The sequence below is a fragment of the Podarcis liolepis genome (genome assembly GCF_965112155.1).
Source record: "Podarcis liolepis genome assembly, chromosome: 15".
Lineage (NCBI taxonomy): Eukaryota > Metazoa > Chordata > Lepidosauria > Squamata > Lacertidae > Podarcis > Podarcis liolepis.
This window is the reverse complement of record NC_139566.1, coordinates 17,794,524-17,812,776: the sequence shown is the minus strand read 5'-3', so window position 1 is coordinate 17,812,776 and position 18,253 is coordinate 17,794,524. Positions and strand designations below refer to the sequence as shown.

Here is an 18,253-nt window from a genome sequence, read left to right as displayed (position 1 = left end):
CAGTAGAAACAGCAATGTGAAACATTCCAAAAAAAGTAATTAAAGCCAGCGGCAAACTAAAAACAGGTTAAAATGCATGTCAACAGTCTATGTATCTGGGCAGATTTGCCTTAGCAAAAGCGCTTTAAGCAGGGGGCCGAAAAGAGTATTTTGACAGCACTTTTCTGATGTCAGCAGACAGGGGATTCCAAAGTTTGAGTGCTGTCATGCTAAAAATTCACTTTCTTACTTGATTTTTTATAGGGCTGGCATATGTCCAGTTCCTTCCAGACATTACCAGGATTTCAAAGGCAGGAGGAAAAAGCTCAACATTTTTGGGGTCTTGGTTTTTACTTTTTGTGTCACCTGAAAGCATATTTTGTGTCACCTGAAAGCATATTTATCATGGCATAAACCTGCCTTTCTGAGCCCCGGCCACCATGCCCACAAATCCTCAGAATTTGTGGTGTCATAGATTAACCCAGCTCCCCTTGAAGGGCTATTGCTCAGGGATAGAGCATCTGTTTTGCATGCAAAAGGTCCCATGTTCAGTCCCTGGCATCTTGGAGATGATACCTGTCTGAAACCCTTGAAAGCTTCTACCAGTCAGTGTAGGGAACATTGGGCTAGATGTACCAGTGATCTGACCTGGTATTGGGCCATATCTTATGTTCCTATGCTTTGTTTTGTTTAAAGCAAGAGGTCTCCAGCTTCTTCTGATCTAGCTGATCTTCAGGGCATAGTAGAATCTAGCAGAATAGGCTGCTAAACCAGCCCAGCCAGTCCCTTTGTTAAGGTAATGGCCTTAGCTGACCAGTTAAGTGGTGCTGGAAGCTGCAGATACAGAGCTGTGTCTGCTTCCCTGGAAATCCTAGTGGGGAAGCAAGATCTGTTGAGCATAGGGACCCCTGGAGTATTTTATTTTGTCAGTACTTTGAAAACCTCAATAAGCAAATGTTAAAAAAGAAAAGAAAGCACGCCACCTCCGAGGGCTGCGGATTTGGCCCACGGTTTCATTTTTGACAGTGGCCTGTGACTGACAGTAGCCACCAGAGGGCAGCAAATCCCGATTGATAGATTCTAAGAGCAAATTAAGAATTCTTCACCAAATTGGATTTTAAGTAAAACATGAATACCATGGTGGGGGAACTGAGTCCCTTTGGAGTGGTCTTTCTGATGCAAATAGCAGGCACCTCACCCCCAATCCAGAGTCGGGCAGCAATAGGGGTGAAGGGTTTAAGGTTCCCACACCTGTGAGGCTCCAAACCTGAATAGTTCTCCTGGCTGAATTTGCTATTACTGGTAACCTAAAATACTTACAATCTCAAAGATTTGGGAAAGAGACCTTTTAGAAAAGTCAGCATATAAATCATGGATTTCTGTAGACCAGTATTTAAAAAAAGAACACCTCCCTTTGGTTTGGTGGTTACTCATTTTATTTCATAAAACTTATACACACATTGTTTGATTGTAACAAACAAAACATCAAACTGCTTTACACAAAGAATAAAGCAATAAAAAATATTGGTAGAAACAGCTACAAACAACCATTTCAAACTTTCAAAAAATTAAAATCACCACTGAACAGAAAACTGATTAAAATACAAATCTACATTGTTGTTGACATACGTCGTTCGAAATCAGCTAGACAGAGCCAGACAACGTGTCCAGAGGAGGGCAACCAAAATGGTCAAAGGCCTAGAAACGATGCCTTATGAGGAACGGCTAAGGGAGCTGGGCATGTTTAGCCTGGAGAAGAGGAAGTTAAGGGGTGATATGATAGCCATGTTCAAATATATAAAAGGATGTCACATAGAGGAGGGAGAAAGGTTGTTTTCTGCTGCTCCAGGGAAGCGGACACGGAGCAATGGATTCAAACTACAAGAAAGAAGATTCCACCTAAACATTAGGAAGAACTTCCTGACAGTAAGAGCTGTTTGACAGTGGAATTTGCTGCCAAGGAGTGTGGTGGTGGAGTCTCCTACTTTGGAGGTCTTTAAGCAGAGGCTTGACAACCATATGTCAGGAGTGCTCTGATGGTGTTTCCTGCTTGGCAGGGGGTTGGACTCGATGGCCCTTGTGGTCTCTTCCAACTCTATGATTCTATGGTGACAGGTGGGTGTCCTGTTCCCCCTCCCCCCAAATCCTGGCTACACCTATGAAAGCAAGCTTTTGGAATATACCGTACTTGAATATGAGTGCACACGCACACTTGGAGCAATATCCTAAACTCTGCGGCTAGGTGAAAAGATTTTCATAATTTATTTTTTGCTCCTGGTTGGGGAAGAATCGGGGCGCCTAGATTTTGGAAACCCTCCTCCACATCAGCTTAATAAGGAAACAAAACCAAAAAAAAAGAGTTGTCTCACCTTTGCACATTTAATCCGCCCCCCCCCCGAGGTTTCCCAAATAATCCTGGGAACTGCAGCTTCCCCTTCGCTAAGCTACAATTCCCAGCACCCATGACAAACTATAGCTCGCAGGATTGCTTGAAGGAGGTCATGCGCTCCAAATGCGCGTTGGATGCACTTTGCAGGCGTGGTGTGGACCTGCCCCAAAGCTGGTGGGTTTGGGTGGGGGTTGAATCCTGCATTTCCTTTGCTACCTTGCAGGACGGGAAAGCCCTAGTTGACGATGCTGGGGGTGGGCGTGGAAAGGATGTCTCTCTCCCCCTCCTCCAAACTCCAAGGAAGAGGCCAGGAGGGCGGGGCGAGTCTTTTCCACGCCCCCCTCCGCGCGCCTTTCCTTGCGGAGCGCTTCACCTGTGCGGGCGGGGCGGGGCGTCCCGCTCAGCCAATCCGGGAGGAGCTCCTGCTCACCTGGGCGCCGCTGCGCTCCGGCCTTGCTCAGTCGGTTTGTACGGCGGAGGAGGCAATGGCGGTGGCGGCGACGGGCTGGCTTTGGTGGGGCTGCTTCTGCGCCGGGCTGTGTGAGTAGGCAAAGGAAGTGGGTGCAGGAGGGGCTGGGGGGCTGGAAGGAACTTCCCGGGTGAGTGGGGCAGCAATGAGAATTGGGGCAGCCTCCCAGGTGGGGCTCAGGACCAGAGGAAGCGGCCTTATACTTGCAGCCAGACCTTGGGGTCCATCTCGCTCCATATTGTCAACACTGACTGGCAGCAGCTCTCGGGACGCTCCGGAGATCGGACCCGGAAAACTAGCAAAAAAAAATTAGTTTTCTAGTCCTTACACTGACCATTTTCCTCTTTGTCCACTCCTAGCCTTTTCCTGTTGGTGACCTCTGTGGTTGTATGGATGAAATTTCTTAAATATTAATTATTTCTGTCCCCTTCCTCCCCCTGGCAAAAGAAACCTTGCCTGTGGGTTGTGTAACAGATCGAGCAGACCTTGGAAAGGGAAAGCAAGCAGAGTTCCTGCCAGGCTCTCTCTGGCTTAAGCCAACACCCCACATTTCCCAGAAGTGCTTATTTTCCCCCACCATGGTTCGTTGCAGGTTGTGCCAGCCAGCCATCTTCTCTGTTTACTCAGGAGTAAGAGCCATAGAGTTAAAACAGGAGTGGGGGAGGGATGCTCTCTCAACAAAGTATGCACACCTCAGTTTGCAGCCAGAGACAGGGAAATTGTATTTAAATCATCTGTGTTAATCTCCTTTTGTAGGTTGGAAAGAAGCCTGTGTAGTTTTGTTAAATACACAGTGTGACGTTTCTTTCTGTTATCTTCTCCAGAGGGATAGGTGTGTGCATTTGTAGCAGTGCAAGCAAAGGATCCTGGGAACTGCAGTTCATTCAGGGTGCTGGAGACTGTGGTTCCAGGAGATGGAAACTACAGATCCCAGAATTGTTTGGGGGATACCACGTGCTTTAAATGTATGATATCGTGGGTCTTGCCCCAAGAGATTTGTGGTACCTTAAAGAATCACACCTTTTCTTACGGTGCTTAGATTTGGGGACCACAGTTCACCTCAGTGCATGGTGTGTGATCCTCAGATGTACGGATGTAAAGAGGAGAAAAATAAATGTTGGATTTAAATAGCTGTGGAATATAAAAATACAGTTTGTGACTATTCAGTGAGCGCTTAAATGCAGGCAGAAGGACCCTTTAGGGCAGCAGTAGCTGATCATCCCAACATCATATTAGCAATCCTGAGTAAACATAAGGTGACTGCTTTTTCCCTTCAACCTTTGTCCTAATAGCAGAGGGTCATGCTCTAGGCATCTGATAAAGTCCACAAAAACGTTTACGCTGTAATAAAACGGCCTAATTTTTTAAAAAGCACTAGACTCTTTGTTGTATATCTTCCTGGATTTCTGCCTTTCTGTGGTCCTTTATCATTTGTTCTGAAAGTTATTTGTTTTTTGAGCCTATAGAAACTGTACCTTTCTAATATTAATTCAGCTAAATTACTCACACAACCGCCCATTTCTTTTTTGGCTTCAGATAAATGGACGGATAGTTTCTATAGAGCTGAGTTCGTGTTTAGATAGTGATGCCATGTGAGTTCGTAGAACTTCAATTGTAAACTTCCAAAGGTGTTTCGGTTTTTCTCTCTTGGTTGCTGAAGCCTTAAAATGGTGGTTGCCCTGCCGTGCTTCCAATATGAGAGAATTTATTTCCTTGTTGAATCATTGTTTGAAAGTTAGACTTGCTGTTCCTTTCGTTCTTGCCTGTGCTGGTATGTGTACAAATATCTTTAATTCTCAAGGGTTGGCCTTGGGAGAGGTTTGGAGGAGTAGATTGCTTTGCTATTCCTACTTCTTTAGGCCTAGGACTCCTGGTGTGTGGTGTTGGCACCAAAATGCACTGTTTTCTTCCCAAGCTGTCTATTGCTAATTTCCTTCGCAGGCTGGAATTGCAGACACAACGGGTCTGTCTTGCCTGTTGCTTAGTATGTACAGCCCTGAATTTTATACTCTGTTCCTTCTTGACAAAATGATTGTCAGGAGGAGGTGTAAAGGCAAGCAGAATCATGTTTCTGTGTTCTTTTAAACCACACCCCGGGATTTAATGAGCGGTGAGCTGGCAGGGTGCCCCATGCCCTGATCTGTTCATTTCAAGCTACCCAAACAGGTCCATCTTGCACTGGGCTTTAAAAGCTTTTAATAAAGGCGTGATCTGTTCTGAGGACCTGATGCCTGTTATCTCTTGGCTCAGAGACTCCCGCTGAGTGCTTTTGCAGTGGGTGGGTGTATGTGTGGCATAGTTATTGACCAAAGAGAGAGAGCAAAAGCAAAGATCAGTTTTAGAAGCAAGCAGGGGGGTGCTTGTAAAGTTTCTGTATATTCTGGTTGGGGAGATGCTGGAAAGGCGACTGCAGAGGACTCTCTTAAATCTGGAAGAGATGAGATGTGGAAATTGAGAATTATTTATTGAATGCTGCTTTTTGGATCTGGTTGCTATTGGTAGACAAAGTCCTTAACAACTTGGGACTGATTTAGCTGGGAGATCGCCTTGCCCCATATATGTTCATGCAATTGCTTCAGTCTGCAGAACAGGCGCTGTTACAGGTGCTACATAATACCGCATTTGTAAGAAATCGATCTTTTACTGCAACACCATCCACACTTTGGAACTCCCTGCCTATTGACTTCAGGCAGGGGCCTTCCTGCGCCTGCTGCAAACATCTTTGTTTACACGTGTCTACCCAGATACATAGAATGCTGATGTGTTTTTAGTTCATCGCTCATTTTAACCTTTTGAGTGTTTTATTTGATTTTACAAACAGTTGTATTGGTTGATTCTTTTTGTAACCTGCTTTGGGATTTATTTATTTATTTTTTAAAAACAATCAGGCAGTATACAAATTCTGTGAAATAAAAATAAATAAGTAAAATAAACACATAATCCTCAATCTGGGTTTGCAGGCAGGGAATCAATTAAAAACTTTCGGGGTAGTTTAAGATAATCAGAAATCCTACAATGATCTTTTATTAAAAAGGAACACACAAGCAGCATCATAGGGAAGGTAAAAATATAATAGCAATAAAATGGTTCTGCAACCAACAGTTGCGTGTGATAATGTTTAAGGTATTGGGAAACTATAAAAGGATGTGGCAACTGAAAGAGTCTTTTGCTGGCTTCCAGAGTAGGCCACAGGCTGGAGGATATCATTCCATCAACAGGGTGATTGCCAGAAGAGAAAAGGTCTGTTCTCGGATGACCAACCTCCTGAGCTCTGAAGGCCAGGAAAATGTGGAGCGAGGACTCTAGGAAACAACTTCAACACTTGCCCGGAACTAGATGCCAGTGGAGTTGTTTTAGACTGGCAGAATGTGCCTTTTCCACCAGTCTGTCAACAGCTGCATTCTGGGCTTGCTTGTGATTTTGAGTAAAGGCAGCCCCTCATGACGCGCCTTCCAGAGAGAGAAACAAGTAATTGATATTATTTTTACAGGATGTTTTCTAAAGACTTCGGGGTACCATACTCTGCCTGGCAGTGGGGATGGGTCACTGGAGCCTGATGCCATTCTCAGCCTCCTCCCACAGCCTGACTCCAAATTCTAGAGCAGGCTTTGGCACCCCTTACTTCCAGGAAGCTCAAACAATGGCAAGGAAGCTATCCATCTTTTGTTTTGCTCCAAGCCCCTGACTATTAGGTGTAATGTTAATCTGCGAGAGCCAGTGTGGTGTAGTGTTTGGACCAGGATCTGAGAGACCAGGGTTCTAATCCCCACTCGACCATGAAGCTCACAGGGTGACTTGGGCCTATTCCCTGCTGCTCAGCCAAACTCTACCTCACAGGGTTGTTGTCACGGTAAAATGGGGAGGAGGAAAAAAGCTACGGATGCCACCACCTTGAGCTCCTTTGGGATTGAAATAAAAAAGGAAATAATCACAGAATTGTAGAGTTTGAGAGTCACCTAGTCCAGCCCCCCTCAATGAATGTTAAAATAAAAAACAAAGCAGTCTGATGATTCATGCATTGAAAGAGAAACGCAGTGTGCCTGTGGTAGGTAAAAATGGCCAGGTATACACGACCTCAGCAAGCCTTACGGCAACCCTATGAGGTCAGCCAGTTCACAAAGGCCGTCCCACCCCACTTTTCAGTCACAATTCCTCCTCCTGCTGCCTTCTCAATATCCCTTCCGGTCCTTGGAGGTGTGGCCCTTTCCGCTGGTGATGGGCAAAGGATTCTTCAGAAGGAGTGAAAACCTGTTTGGGAGACTAGGCTATTATTTCCAGAGGCTCATGTTGGGATAGATTCCTTCTGTCCTTTACAGAGGAAGTGAGTCTTTTTCTGTGTTTTAGGTGTTTCCACAGTATGGCTCACTCATTCTTTAGTCAGGCAGCACGGCAGTTTTCTGGGGTTATGTACGATGAATGCAAAACTACAGGGGCTCAACCTGCACTAGCCTGGTGCCCCCAGATGTTTTGGGGTACAGCCTCCAGCCAGCTTGGCCCTTTTGAACTACAGTTCCCATCAGCCTCCCCCTCCCCTTAGGAGGTAGTCCAGTGCAGTTGTTACTGGCTGGGTTTGGTGGGTGATGTAGTCTAATAAAGCATCTGGAGGGCACCATTTGCTCTGCTTATAGTTGAATTTCTGCCATATCTAGTGGTTTTCTGCATCTTGGAGAGTGGAGAAGAACTGGTGCCCAAGATTATGTTTGGGGACAGTGTGGAGTTGGATTTAGAACAGAATATAAGAAGAGGCTGCTAGATGAGGCCAGTGGCCCATCTAGCCAGCATCCTGTTCTCACAGTGGTCCACCAGATGCCTCAGTGGGACCTGTTTGTCCCACAAACAGGGCCCAAGCACAAGAGCAAATACCCTGTCATGCCGTTTCCAGCAACTGGGACTCAGAAGTCTTGCTTGGCTCCAGCCGTGGAGGCAGAGCCTGGCCATTGTGTCTAGTAGCCATTGATAGCCCTTTCCTCTCCTCTCCTCTCCTCTCCTCTCCTCTCCATGAATTTGTGCAATCCTCTTCTAGATCCATCCAGGTTGGCGGCCATCACTGCCTCCTGCGGAAGTGAGTTTCATAGAATTACGTTATTCCGTCCTGAATCTTCCAGCATTCAGCTTCATTGGACGTTCACAGAGAGAGAAACACTTTTCTTCAATTTCTCAATGTTGTGATAATTTTATAAACGTCACTTCTAACTCGCCATTTCTCTAAACTAAAAAGTCCCAAATACAGCAGCGTTTCCTCCTAGAGGAGTTGCATTTACCGGATCTTGACTCTCCTCAGCCTTACTCCTCTTCTTCTTCCTTGCTGGTCCAAGAGGTTGGATATATTTTAAATAAATAAATAGCCTGGGTTGGACTGTTTAACACCGTGGATTAATTATCTACCAAGCTCCTCTGTTGCAATTGAGTCTGGAGAGGGTTGTTTTTTACACAGAGAAGGATCTCTTTCCCCCTCCCTCCCTCCCCCCCCTCTCTCTCATTGTGGGCTGTATCACTGATCAAATATTTGAGCTGGTCTTGCCAGTGTTGGACCATCATCCTAGACAGCCCATCCGACCTATCCAATAAAGTACATCCAACTCCCAAGAGACTGCGATCTACTCCCAGTATAAAATAACTGGCAGTGATCTACCCATTGTCATTGGAGGGAGGAGGAGCGTGTGTTTCTTAGGGAGGATCGCCCAGAGTTGTTGAGCTGGGGGGGGGGGGGAGAATGAGAAAATACGCTCACCACAAACAGCAACGATCCCTATTGCACACAGCACGACAGCAAGCATTACTTCCGCATTCCTAATACTTCGCAGGAGGCGGGGACATTACTTACCCACGATCAACCACGAATAATGCGCCATCTACTAGGGACATACAGGAGATCTACCTGTCGATCGTGGCTGACCGCGAACATCGCTGCAATACAGCATCCTGCACTATAAATTTCTAGAACAGTATCATGTCACTTTAAACACAAAGAACCTTAAGAAATGTAGTTTGTTAAGTTTGCTGAGGGTTGTTCCCCTCCCAGCGCTACAGTTCCCAGTGTTCCCTTGGAGGAGGGATTGATTGCTAACCCACTCTGGGAATTGCAGCTCCTTCTGTGGGCACATCCACACTGTACAGTGGTACCTCAGGTTACATACGCTTCAGGTTACAGACTCCGCAAACCCAGAAATAGTACCTCGGGTTAAGAACTTTGCTTCAGGATGAAAACAAAAATTGTGCTCTGGCGGCGCGGCGGCAGTGGGAGGCCCCATTAGCTAAAGTGGTGCTTCAGGTTAAGAACAGTTTCAGTTTAAGAACAGACCTCCGGAACGAATTAAGTACTTAACCTGAGGTACCACTGTATGTTTAAAGCACATGGCTTCTTAAGAATCCTGAGAGCTGTAGCTTACCTCTCACAGAGCTACGATTTGAAGCGTCTTTTAAAAACTACAGTTTCCAGGATTCTTGCTGGGGGGTGGGCAGGGGCTATGTGTTTTAAATGTATGGTGTGGATGTGATTTAAGGAATAAAAATATCTCTCTTTCAAAAAAGGTCTTCTATTGTCTCCATTTCCCCCCTAACTAAATAGCCTCAGGTGTATCCCCCCCTCCACTTCAAATTTGTTTAAGGGCTGGCTAGCTAGCTGACTGATCTTCCACTGGATCTGGCCTTAGTAGCCAAGGGACCATCCAGCTGTGTTAACATTGTTTATGTTCCTCCCTTCCCTTTAGGGATCCTTCCTTCCCATTTGGATTCAGAGTTGTTTGTGCTGTTTGCTGGTGCTTTTAATGGGTATTGAGTACCGTATGATCGCATCTGGGGGGGGTGATTATGTTCTGGGGGTGCCGCATCTGCACAAAAATGTGTTTAATGATAATTGAACCCAGAGCCGTCCGCATCCAAAGCAGATCTGCCCTACCCCAGAGCCTCATACATTCCCCATGCCTTTTATTGCCCAGGGCATCGAGCAAAGCAGTCAGGCTTACTGTGACTCGGCTTTAAAACCCAGGCTGGGAGTTTCATGCCACGACCCAAAATCAAAAGCACTTTAATTGACTATGAAAGGCGGAGTAAAACCTTTTCCAAACCTTGGTGACTCTCAGTGCTTCTAATGCCATGAAAGCATGAGGGTGCGACTCTATAAAGTCGCTGTTGGAACGAGTTTTAAACTCTGGGGAAACTGGTTTTGAAGACTTAAACGAGTACTCCAAGAAGTCCTGTCAGGGCACCAGGATTGCCTCATTTTTTTGCTGTTTTGGTCATCACTAATTTAAAAATATTCAGCTCTGTAAAGGAAGGGTTTGTAGGGCAGCAAAGATGGTTAATGAGGAACCTATGGGGTCTTGCTGGATTCCATCTCCCATCATTCCTGACCATGCTGGTCTTCATCCCTGAGGTAAATCAAAGCCCTACCATAGGGATTACCATCCAGTTTCCAGCTGACCGCCTGCTGACAGCTACAAATGTACACTAAATGAAGTGGTCTATATTTCCTATTAGCCAAGTACAAAGAGAACGCATTTTTTGTTTCAACGACATTTTTTTTTCTATTCTAAAATAGTTATACTTTGCCTCTTTGGGGGAAATGCTGCTTCAAGATGGCTGACAAGACCTTAAGTCGGCCTTTATCCACCTGACACCCTGCATCAATGTTAGAAACTCAGCTATACTGTATAAGCTAGGTGCCAAATGGCTCCTTAAACCAGGGTTATAGTCTCCAAAACGGAATGTCTAGTTGCCATTTTGGGACCAAACGGCTCAAAAGTTGTGTTTTTCAATAGGGCTTTCTGGTTCCTGAAATTCGTTATGGTTGTGCAGATAAAATGCCATTGATGGAATTCTACAGGATGTGTTGTTACTATGTGAAAACAGACAAGATCCAAGGATCCACCTCCAGATGGTGGAGGCATTAGGCACCATCCTTGTGCCTGGGCATCTTCCCTACGTCACAAGTGGTCGATAGCCAGGTGCAAAATGGCGCCTGGCAAATTTCGAATGCTTCCCTTCAGATGCTTTAAACCACAGCTCCCAGCCATCAGAGGAGCTGTAGGTAAAAAATGTACTCCCATCCCATGAGTTGATGTAAAGCCAGTTACTGACATAGTTTTCTATGCCTCATCCCTCTTTGGAAATATCTCAGTTCTTTCGCCACAGCTATTTCTTTGTGACAGGGAGTTCCGTAGTTCGGTTTTTTCCTCAGGATGAGTACAGGCATTGACTCTGGAGGTACAGTGACTCGGCTGTCCCATTTTAAGCAGATCCAAAGGCTCAAAAATAGAGTAGCCCGGCCTCAAATGTTGTCAACCCATGGGCTACTCTCCTACTATGAGAGATGAGGAGCAAAGCAGCTGCAAACTTTTTTCTGGGATCCCCCACGCTTGCTTGTTCATATTAAGCCATAATTTGGCTTGGCATTACCTGTGAACCAGGTCACTGTCTCTAATAACATGGCAGCTCTTCCAAAGTTGCTTTGCTGAACTTTTTACCAGAGACCTTTTTAGCTGGAGATGCTGCTGACAGTATCTGGAACAAAGCAAGTTCTCTTACTACTGAACTTGTGCCTCACCCCAAATTCCTCCCTTCCCCTTAACCCTAGATAGATGAAAGGAGCAAGCTGCAAGCCATATTCAAATATTTGACTGTAGGATTTCAACTTAGGTGGTATAATCCTTGTGGTTGTCTCTCAGTTTAATCTCTGCGCTAATATCTGATGTTGATTCTCCAAGCTGGGCTTTTTTACACCTGCCCCAGTGAATTTGCAAGTTTGCAACAGGCCTTTGTGTGTGCCCTCCCCTTGCAGAAAAGCAGCAGCAAACTGTAGGTGCGGATTGTGATTTACTGAGTGACAGTCCTGGCTTCCAGAGGCTCCTGTTTCACAATCTTGTGAGTTAATAGGTAGCTCTTTTCTGCCTCTTCCTCCACAGTGGCCAGGTCCAAAGTTAAGCAGCTGCAGGGAAATAGCTTCTGTATCATAAAATCCCCTTCTAGGGCTTAAGGTCCAGAACTAGTGCCACAGATCACTTCCAAAAGTCGTCTTGCAGCTTAGATGTTTTGCAGCTCAGATGGACGCAGAGTTGTTTATGTGCTGCAACTGACTTGACATGATTTTAAACTTATTTCCTATCACATCTACATTCCACCTTTCCTCCAGGTACCGAAAGGGTCCTCCCACAAACCATTTTTCCCCGGCAGGTTTGACTGAGAGATAGCGACTGCCGAAAGGTCACCCAGTGAGCTTCATGGCTGAGTAGGGATTGAACCCTGGCCTTGCAGATCCCGGGCCAACTGCAACACCGCAGTGACTTTTGAAGCAAGGGAAACAATTTCTGGTAGGGATGGGTGGATTTAGAGCAACATGGTCCAGCTTCTTGTTTCTGGAATCGTGGTGGGACCACCAGTTTCAAAACTGAAATTGGCACCCTCTGAATCCCTGGGCAGTTCAGGTGTGGCTGTTTGTGGGGTGCTGAGTCACGAGAAAGTGCTGCACATCATTCTTTGCTGGAATCCCCAGTCACCAGCCTGTGGTTTCCTTAAAATGATGCAGTCTAGCTTCTCTCCACTTTGTTTGGGACCCCTCAATGAGCGAAGGGGTTACAGGCTCCTGCCTGCAGATTCTCCCCTGGAAATACGTGTTTGCATTTGTGGCAGTACAGAGATAATTTTATCTATGGAATAGATTACACTTTTTTTGGACCTTGTTTTGCCAGAAGCCCTCCCCCTCCCGCTTTTAGAACTAAAGCATCAGGCAGAGTTAACAAGGCCGTGAATGTGTGTGCCCTTCAAATGGCAACAGAGATTCACTGGTTGTCCACTGACTTCTTTATTCTGTTAAGAACGTTTGCTTTTGGAGAACAGGGTCTCTATTGTGTGCCATTTGCTTGCCTTAGAACCAAAGGACCTTTTGCTCATGTTTCCTGAATGAGCAATGCATCTGTTTCTAAAAGATGTACAGCCCACCCCTATAAAACAAATGCGAGGCAGTTCTGCCAGCCAATTCTTGTTACATTTTTAAATTTACACACACACACCTGCAAAAAACCCCAAAAAACCAACAGAAATCCTGAGCAGGATACCTGGGTACAATCAACAGAGCAAAATATTTTAAAAACCAAGAGTGTTGTGTGTTTCTTAGGGTAAGGAAGACCAAGAACGTTTCTAATGCCATTTAGTGGGATTTAATTTATTAGGTGAATAAGAAACCCTGCAACATTCTTCCAATGAAAATAAGGATGTCCTATCCCATTGTTGTTGTTTAGTCGTTTAGTCGTGTCCAACTCTTCGTGACCCCATGGACCAGAGCACGCCAGGCACTCCTGTCTTCCCCTGCCTCCCGCAGTTTGGTCAAACTCATGCTGGTAGCTTCGACAACACTGTCCAACCATCTCGTTCTCTGTCGTGCCCTTCTCCTTGTGCCCTCCATCTTTCCCAACATCAGGGTCTTTTCCAGGGAGTCTTCTCTTCTCATGAGGTGGCCAAAGTATTGGCGCCTCAGCTTCACGATCTGTCCTTCCAGTGGCACTCAGGGCTGATTTCCTTAAGAATGAAGAGGTTTGATCTTCTTGCAGTCCATGGGACTCTCAAGAGTCTCCTCCAACACCATAATAATAGTAATAATTTAATAATTTAATAAATTTAATTATTTATACACCACCCATCTGACTGGGTTGCCCCAGCCACTCTGGGCGGTTCTCTCTCTGTCTCTGTCTCTGTCTCTCAAGCATAGTAAAACATTAAACATTGAAAAACTTCCCTATACAGGGCTGCCTTCAGATGTCTTCTAAAGATACAGTTACTTCTCTCCCTTGGCTCAGGGGGGTTGCATAACTCCATACCCTGCAACATTTCTCTGGTGAAGATAGGGATGTCCTAAGGAAAAGGAGGCTTCCGGGATCAAATCAGAAACCAAGACTGCTTCTGTAAATCCTGTAAAACACTCGTTTCATTATGTGTTTTGCTGCTTTTATTTCCCCCCCTGTGCTATCTAATCTCTTATTTATTTGAAAAATGCAAACTCTGTTACATTCCTCCCCCTACCCGGAAAACTGTTAAAACAACAATGTTTACCTAGAACTGAGCACTTTCATGGGCCAGGGGTGGGGCATGGGTGCATTTGGCTTGGGAATTACTGCCTGCCAGCTAAATTACCTGATAAAAGCAGCTGAGGATGGAAATGAGGTCATTCTGCAGAGCCAATGGTTTGAGTCAGTTTCTTCTGACACGGAAGTGAAGTGAGTAATGAGTGCGTGGGTGCCCAGGGGCAGGGGGAGTGAAGCTGAAACTAGCAAAGCCAGAAATTCCACCAGGTGGGTTGAAGACCAGTTAACCTCCTCCTGACTCCTCTTTCTGCTCCATCCATGGCCCTTTGTGTGGGAGCCTCTCCTTCCCGTTGGCAAGTTATTGCTGTTTTTAAAGTCCCATCCCACCCACTTTCTGGAAGTGAGCAGTGGCTGGCATATTCATGCTTGAGAGAAGGTCTAAACCACTGAGCCTCTTGGGCTTGCCGATCCAAAGGTCGGCGGTTCAAATCCTTGCAATGGGGTGAGCTCCCGTTGCTCAGTCCCTGCTCCTGCCAACCTAGCAGTTCGAAAGCATGCCAGGGCAAGTAGATAAATAGGTACCGCTGTAGCGGGAAGGTAAATGGCGTTTCCATGTGCTCTGGTTTCTGTCACAGTGTCCCGTTGCGCGAGAAGCAGTTTAGTCATGCTGGCCACGTGACTCGGAAAGCTGTCTGTGGACAAACACCGGCTCCTTCTGCCTGAAAGCAAGATGAGTGCCACAACCCCATAGTCGCCTTTGGCTGGACTTAACCATCCAGGGGTCCTTTACCTTTTTACCTTACATGAACCAGTGCGAAGGCTCTGCAATGCTTTTGAACAGAAGGTGCAGAGTGAGAGAACTGGTTTGTTGGAGCACCCTGTCAATTAGAGAGTGTTTGGAGGTTGAACCTAGATGAACCTTATCATTTTATGTACTGTGGCTTGCCATTGTTTTATTGATTATAGTTTAGAAATTATTTATTGTAACTGTTGAGTGGATTTCTGTTTAACTTTTATATGTTATTATTATTTAATACTTTTCTAATGATTGTTGAATGTTACTTTTTTGATGTAGGTTGCCTATTTTAAAGTTTTATAATCACATTTTTGTATTGCATTAGATTGTTATAAGTTGTACATTTTTTGTTTCTTCAGCTTGTAAACCGCCTTGAGTATTGTAAGATAGAAAGGGTTAAAATACAAATTAAAAGTGATGATGATGATGATGAACGTTGGCCTTTGACATCTACAATATGTAGCTCTTATGCACTACATAAGAACCCAAGCAGAGGCCAGTGGTCCATCTCCTCCAGCATCCTGTTCTCACAGTGGCCAACCAGATGCCCATTGTGTGAAAACCCCCGAGCAGGATCCAAGCACAAGAGCCCTCCAGTGACAGGCATTCAGAAACGTTCAATGCTCCCAACTGTGAAGGCAAAGCGTAGCCATCATAGCTAGTAGCCTTCTCCTCTGTGAATTTGCCCGGTCCTCTTTTAAACCCACCCAGGTTGGTGGCCATCACTGCCTCCTGTGGCAGGGAGTTCCATAGTTTAACGATGCACTGTGTGAAGGGGGGTTGTGGTCCAGAATGTCCCGAGAGCGCCAGCTTGGTGAAAGCTGCCCTAATAGAAATAAATGTACCTGTAGCAGGGCAGGGGGAGGGGTGTGCCCATGTCCCAGCAATCTTCCCAGCATCACACAGGATCGAGAGACCTGGTCATACGGGGGCTGTTTCTGTTTTCACTGAACACTCCTTCATCAAACACGCGTTTGCATCAGGTTTCGCCTTTTCTCTCTCCTTTCCTTCCCACTTCAGATTCCGCCCACCTGTGCCAAGCTCATGTTGCGGTACTAAACCCTGAGTCATAGTATTTACTGCTCTATTCTTCCTGTAGGCAAAAGTAATTTTTCTCTGCCTGAGTAAGGCTGGGGACTGTCTTGTGTGTATGCAAGGAAGTTGTAAAATCGTAGAGTTGGAAGGGACCCCCCAGGGTCATCTAGTCCTGCTCCCTGCAATGCAGGAATCTCATCCAAGACAGATGGCCACCCAACCTCTGCTTAAAAACCTCCAGCGAAGGAGAGTCCACCACCTTAGAAGCTTGTCTGTTCCACTAACAGACAGCTCTTGCCCTCCAAAAGTTCTTCCTAATGTCTTCCTAAGCCTTCCCTCTTCCCTCCTCCCAACCTATTTTGTTTAGGAAATGTCTGCATGCTTTGGGGGGCAGTGGAGGGTACGCCAGCTGACCACGAGAACCTGGGTCGATCAGACCGGGGAGGTTCAATCCAGCGTTCCCCATCAAAGGGCTATCCACATCATGAACTCCAGCTCCCATCAGCCCCTGCCAGCATGACCACTGGGATGGTGGGAGCTGTAGTTCGAAAGCATATGGGAGGTGCCAAGTTGGGGGGAAAGCTGACTTAGTCTTTAAGCTGCTTGCTGTTGTCTTCAAATACTGAAGGGAAATCCTCTCTTAGTACATTGAGAGCAATAGCATGCCACTTTGAACAGCCATGGCTCCCCACCAAACAGTCCTGGGAGCTGTAGTGTGTTCAGGGTGCTGAGAGTTGTTAGGAGACCCCCTGTTGCCCTCACAGAGCTACAATTCGCAGAGCGATTTAACAGTCAGTCCCCCTTTGCAGGCAACTCTGGAGCCGTAGCTCTGAGAAGGGAAGAGGGGTATCTGAACACCTCCCAGCGCCCTTAACAAACTACAGCTCCGGGGAATAGTTGGTGGAAGCCATGAAGCTTTAAAGTGGCACGATACAGCTTTAAATGGATAGTGCAGACAGGGCCTTGATAACTTTGAAATTTCCTCTTTGCTACAGGGTCCTTGATATCAGGCCAGTCAAGCCAGGAGACACTCGTTCAAGTTCCTGAGAACAGCGGTAAGTCCCGAAAACGATGGCTGTCTTCTCTTGCAACGAAGGGTTTCTGTGCTCTTTTGGTCGGACCCGGCAGCAGCTTTCCCCCTCCAGACGTGTTGGACTACAACGCCCATCAGCCCCAGCATCATGCCGGTTGGGCTTATGGCTTCCAGCTAGGGCTGATGGGAGTTTGGTACAAAATGGCCGTGGAGGCTGAGGGGTTGGAATCCAAAACATCTGATGGTTGCTAGGCTTGGGAAGGCTGTCCTGTGTCAGGTGCCAGCCCAAGACATTTTGCTGCCTGAAGTGGAGACCAGATACCGCCCTGGTCCTGCCTCACTTGCAAAAGTTCTGCTGAATTGCTCAGGCCCCGGTTCCTGCCTTCAGCCCTTCTTCCCCTCTGCAAGAGCTTTTCAGTCATCCTTGCAGAAGGAGGTGTCTTCAGTCGGCTGTGTTGCAAGGCCAGGGTGGGGCAAGGTGCCCCCCTCTCCTCCCCCTGTGCCCCCAACATTCAAATATGGCAAGGAACATCTTCACAACTCAGCTCCCTGCTTCCACAACAATACACCCGTTTGCTTCCATTCCTCTGGAACGACCCCACAGCAGGATTTCCTTGCCCACAACCCTTTTCTCGCTCCCCACAGGAAACTGCTTTATACTGAGTCAGGCAGGGGAAGCCCCCCCCCCCCCGCCCATCCTTCCTTGTAATGAGTCAGATCCTTGGTCCATCTAGCTCATGGGCAGCAGTGGCTCTCCAATGGTTTGGGGCAATGGGACATTCACAGCCTTGCATGGGGATTGAACCCCAGGACCTTCTGCATGCAAGGCAGATGTTCTGCCTCTGAGCTCCGGCCCCTTCTGCCCAATTCCTAATGCTTAAAAATGTTGTATTCCTCTTTTCCATCTCTCTCTCCCACACCTTCTCCAATTCATTTTGTCAGCTGGATAATTTTAGAGCCTGGACTTAATGGCACCCCCCACCCCTTTGCAAAACCATGTGTGCTCGTTTATTCTTGAAGTGTGTAATTAACACTTATCTTCATTCATTGTCCCCCTCCCCCTCACCATTCCATGCTTTACAAGCTGCTTCTAAAATCCTGAAGTGTTGCAGCAAAAAACAGGCAAAAGCAATTTGACTTCCCCCGATAGTGGTTTTATTATTATTATTATTTAAGAAAGAGATACTGATATTTTGACACGATGGTATATACGTGTTGGGGTGTGTTGTGTAGGAAAGGATAACATACCCTTAAGGTAAAGATAATAAAATGACTGATGCTCATTAGGTATGTGCCTAATTAGGGGAGCCAATTCCATTAGGCCAATTCCTACTAGGCCAATTCCATGCCAACTGCTATCTTTCCACAATGGCTAATTGATGTCTATTTTTAGCCATGTTTTTACTGTATGATTTTACGTATGCAGATTTCACTTGGGTATCTATCTCCCTTGTGTTTCAAAAAGTACGGATAAAAAAAGGAAAAGTGTAAAACTAATTCAGATGAGCCTTCCAGTAAGTATTAATGCATGTGGTGA

The 18,253-nt window shown here is 46.2% G+C and overlaps 1 protein-coding gene and 1 long non-coding RNA gene across 3 annotated transcripts in view; both read left to right on the top strand.

Moving 5' to 3' along the window:
* LOC310694754 overlaps positions 1-18,253 on the top strand; it is a 75,691-nt gene that overhangs the window by 34,644 nt on the left and 22,794 nt on the right. The window lies entirely within an intron of this gene.
* F11R (F11 receptor) overlaps positions 2,599-18,253 on the top strand; it is a 30,631-nt gene continuing 14,976 nt past the window's right edge. For both annotated transcript variants that reach the window (XR_014519803.1, XM_083478137.1), the window contains exons 1-2: positions 2,599-2,908; positions 16,679-16,738. Coding sequence is in view for 1 of the 2 variants with exons in the window: in XM_083478137.1 (XP_083334263.1) it covers positions 2,614-2,908; positions 16,679-16,738 (355 nt within the window). In the remaining variant the exon portion in view is untranslated. The remainder of the gene's footprint in view (positions 2,909-16,678; positions 16,739-18,253) is intronic.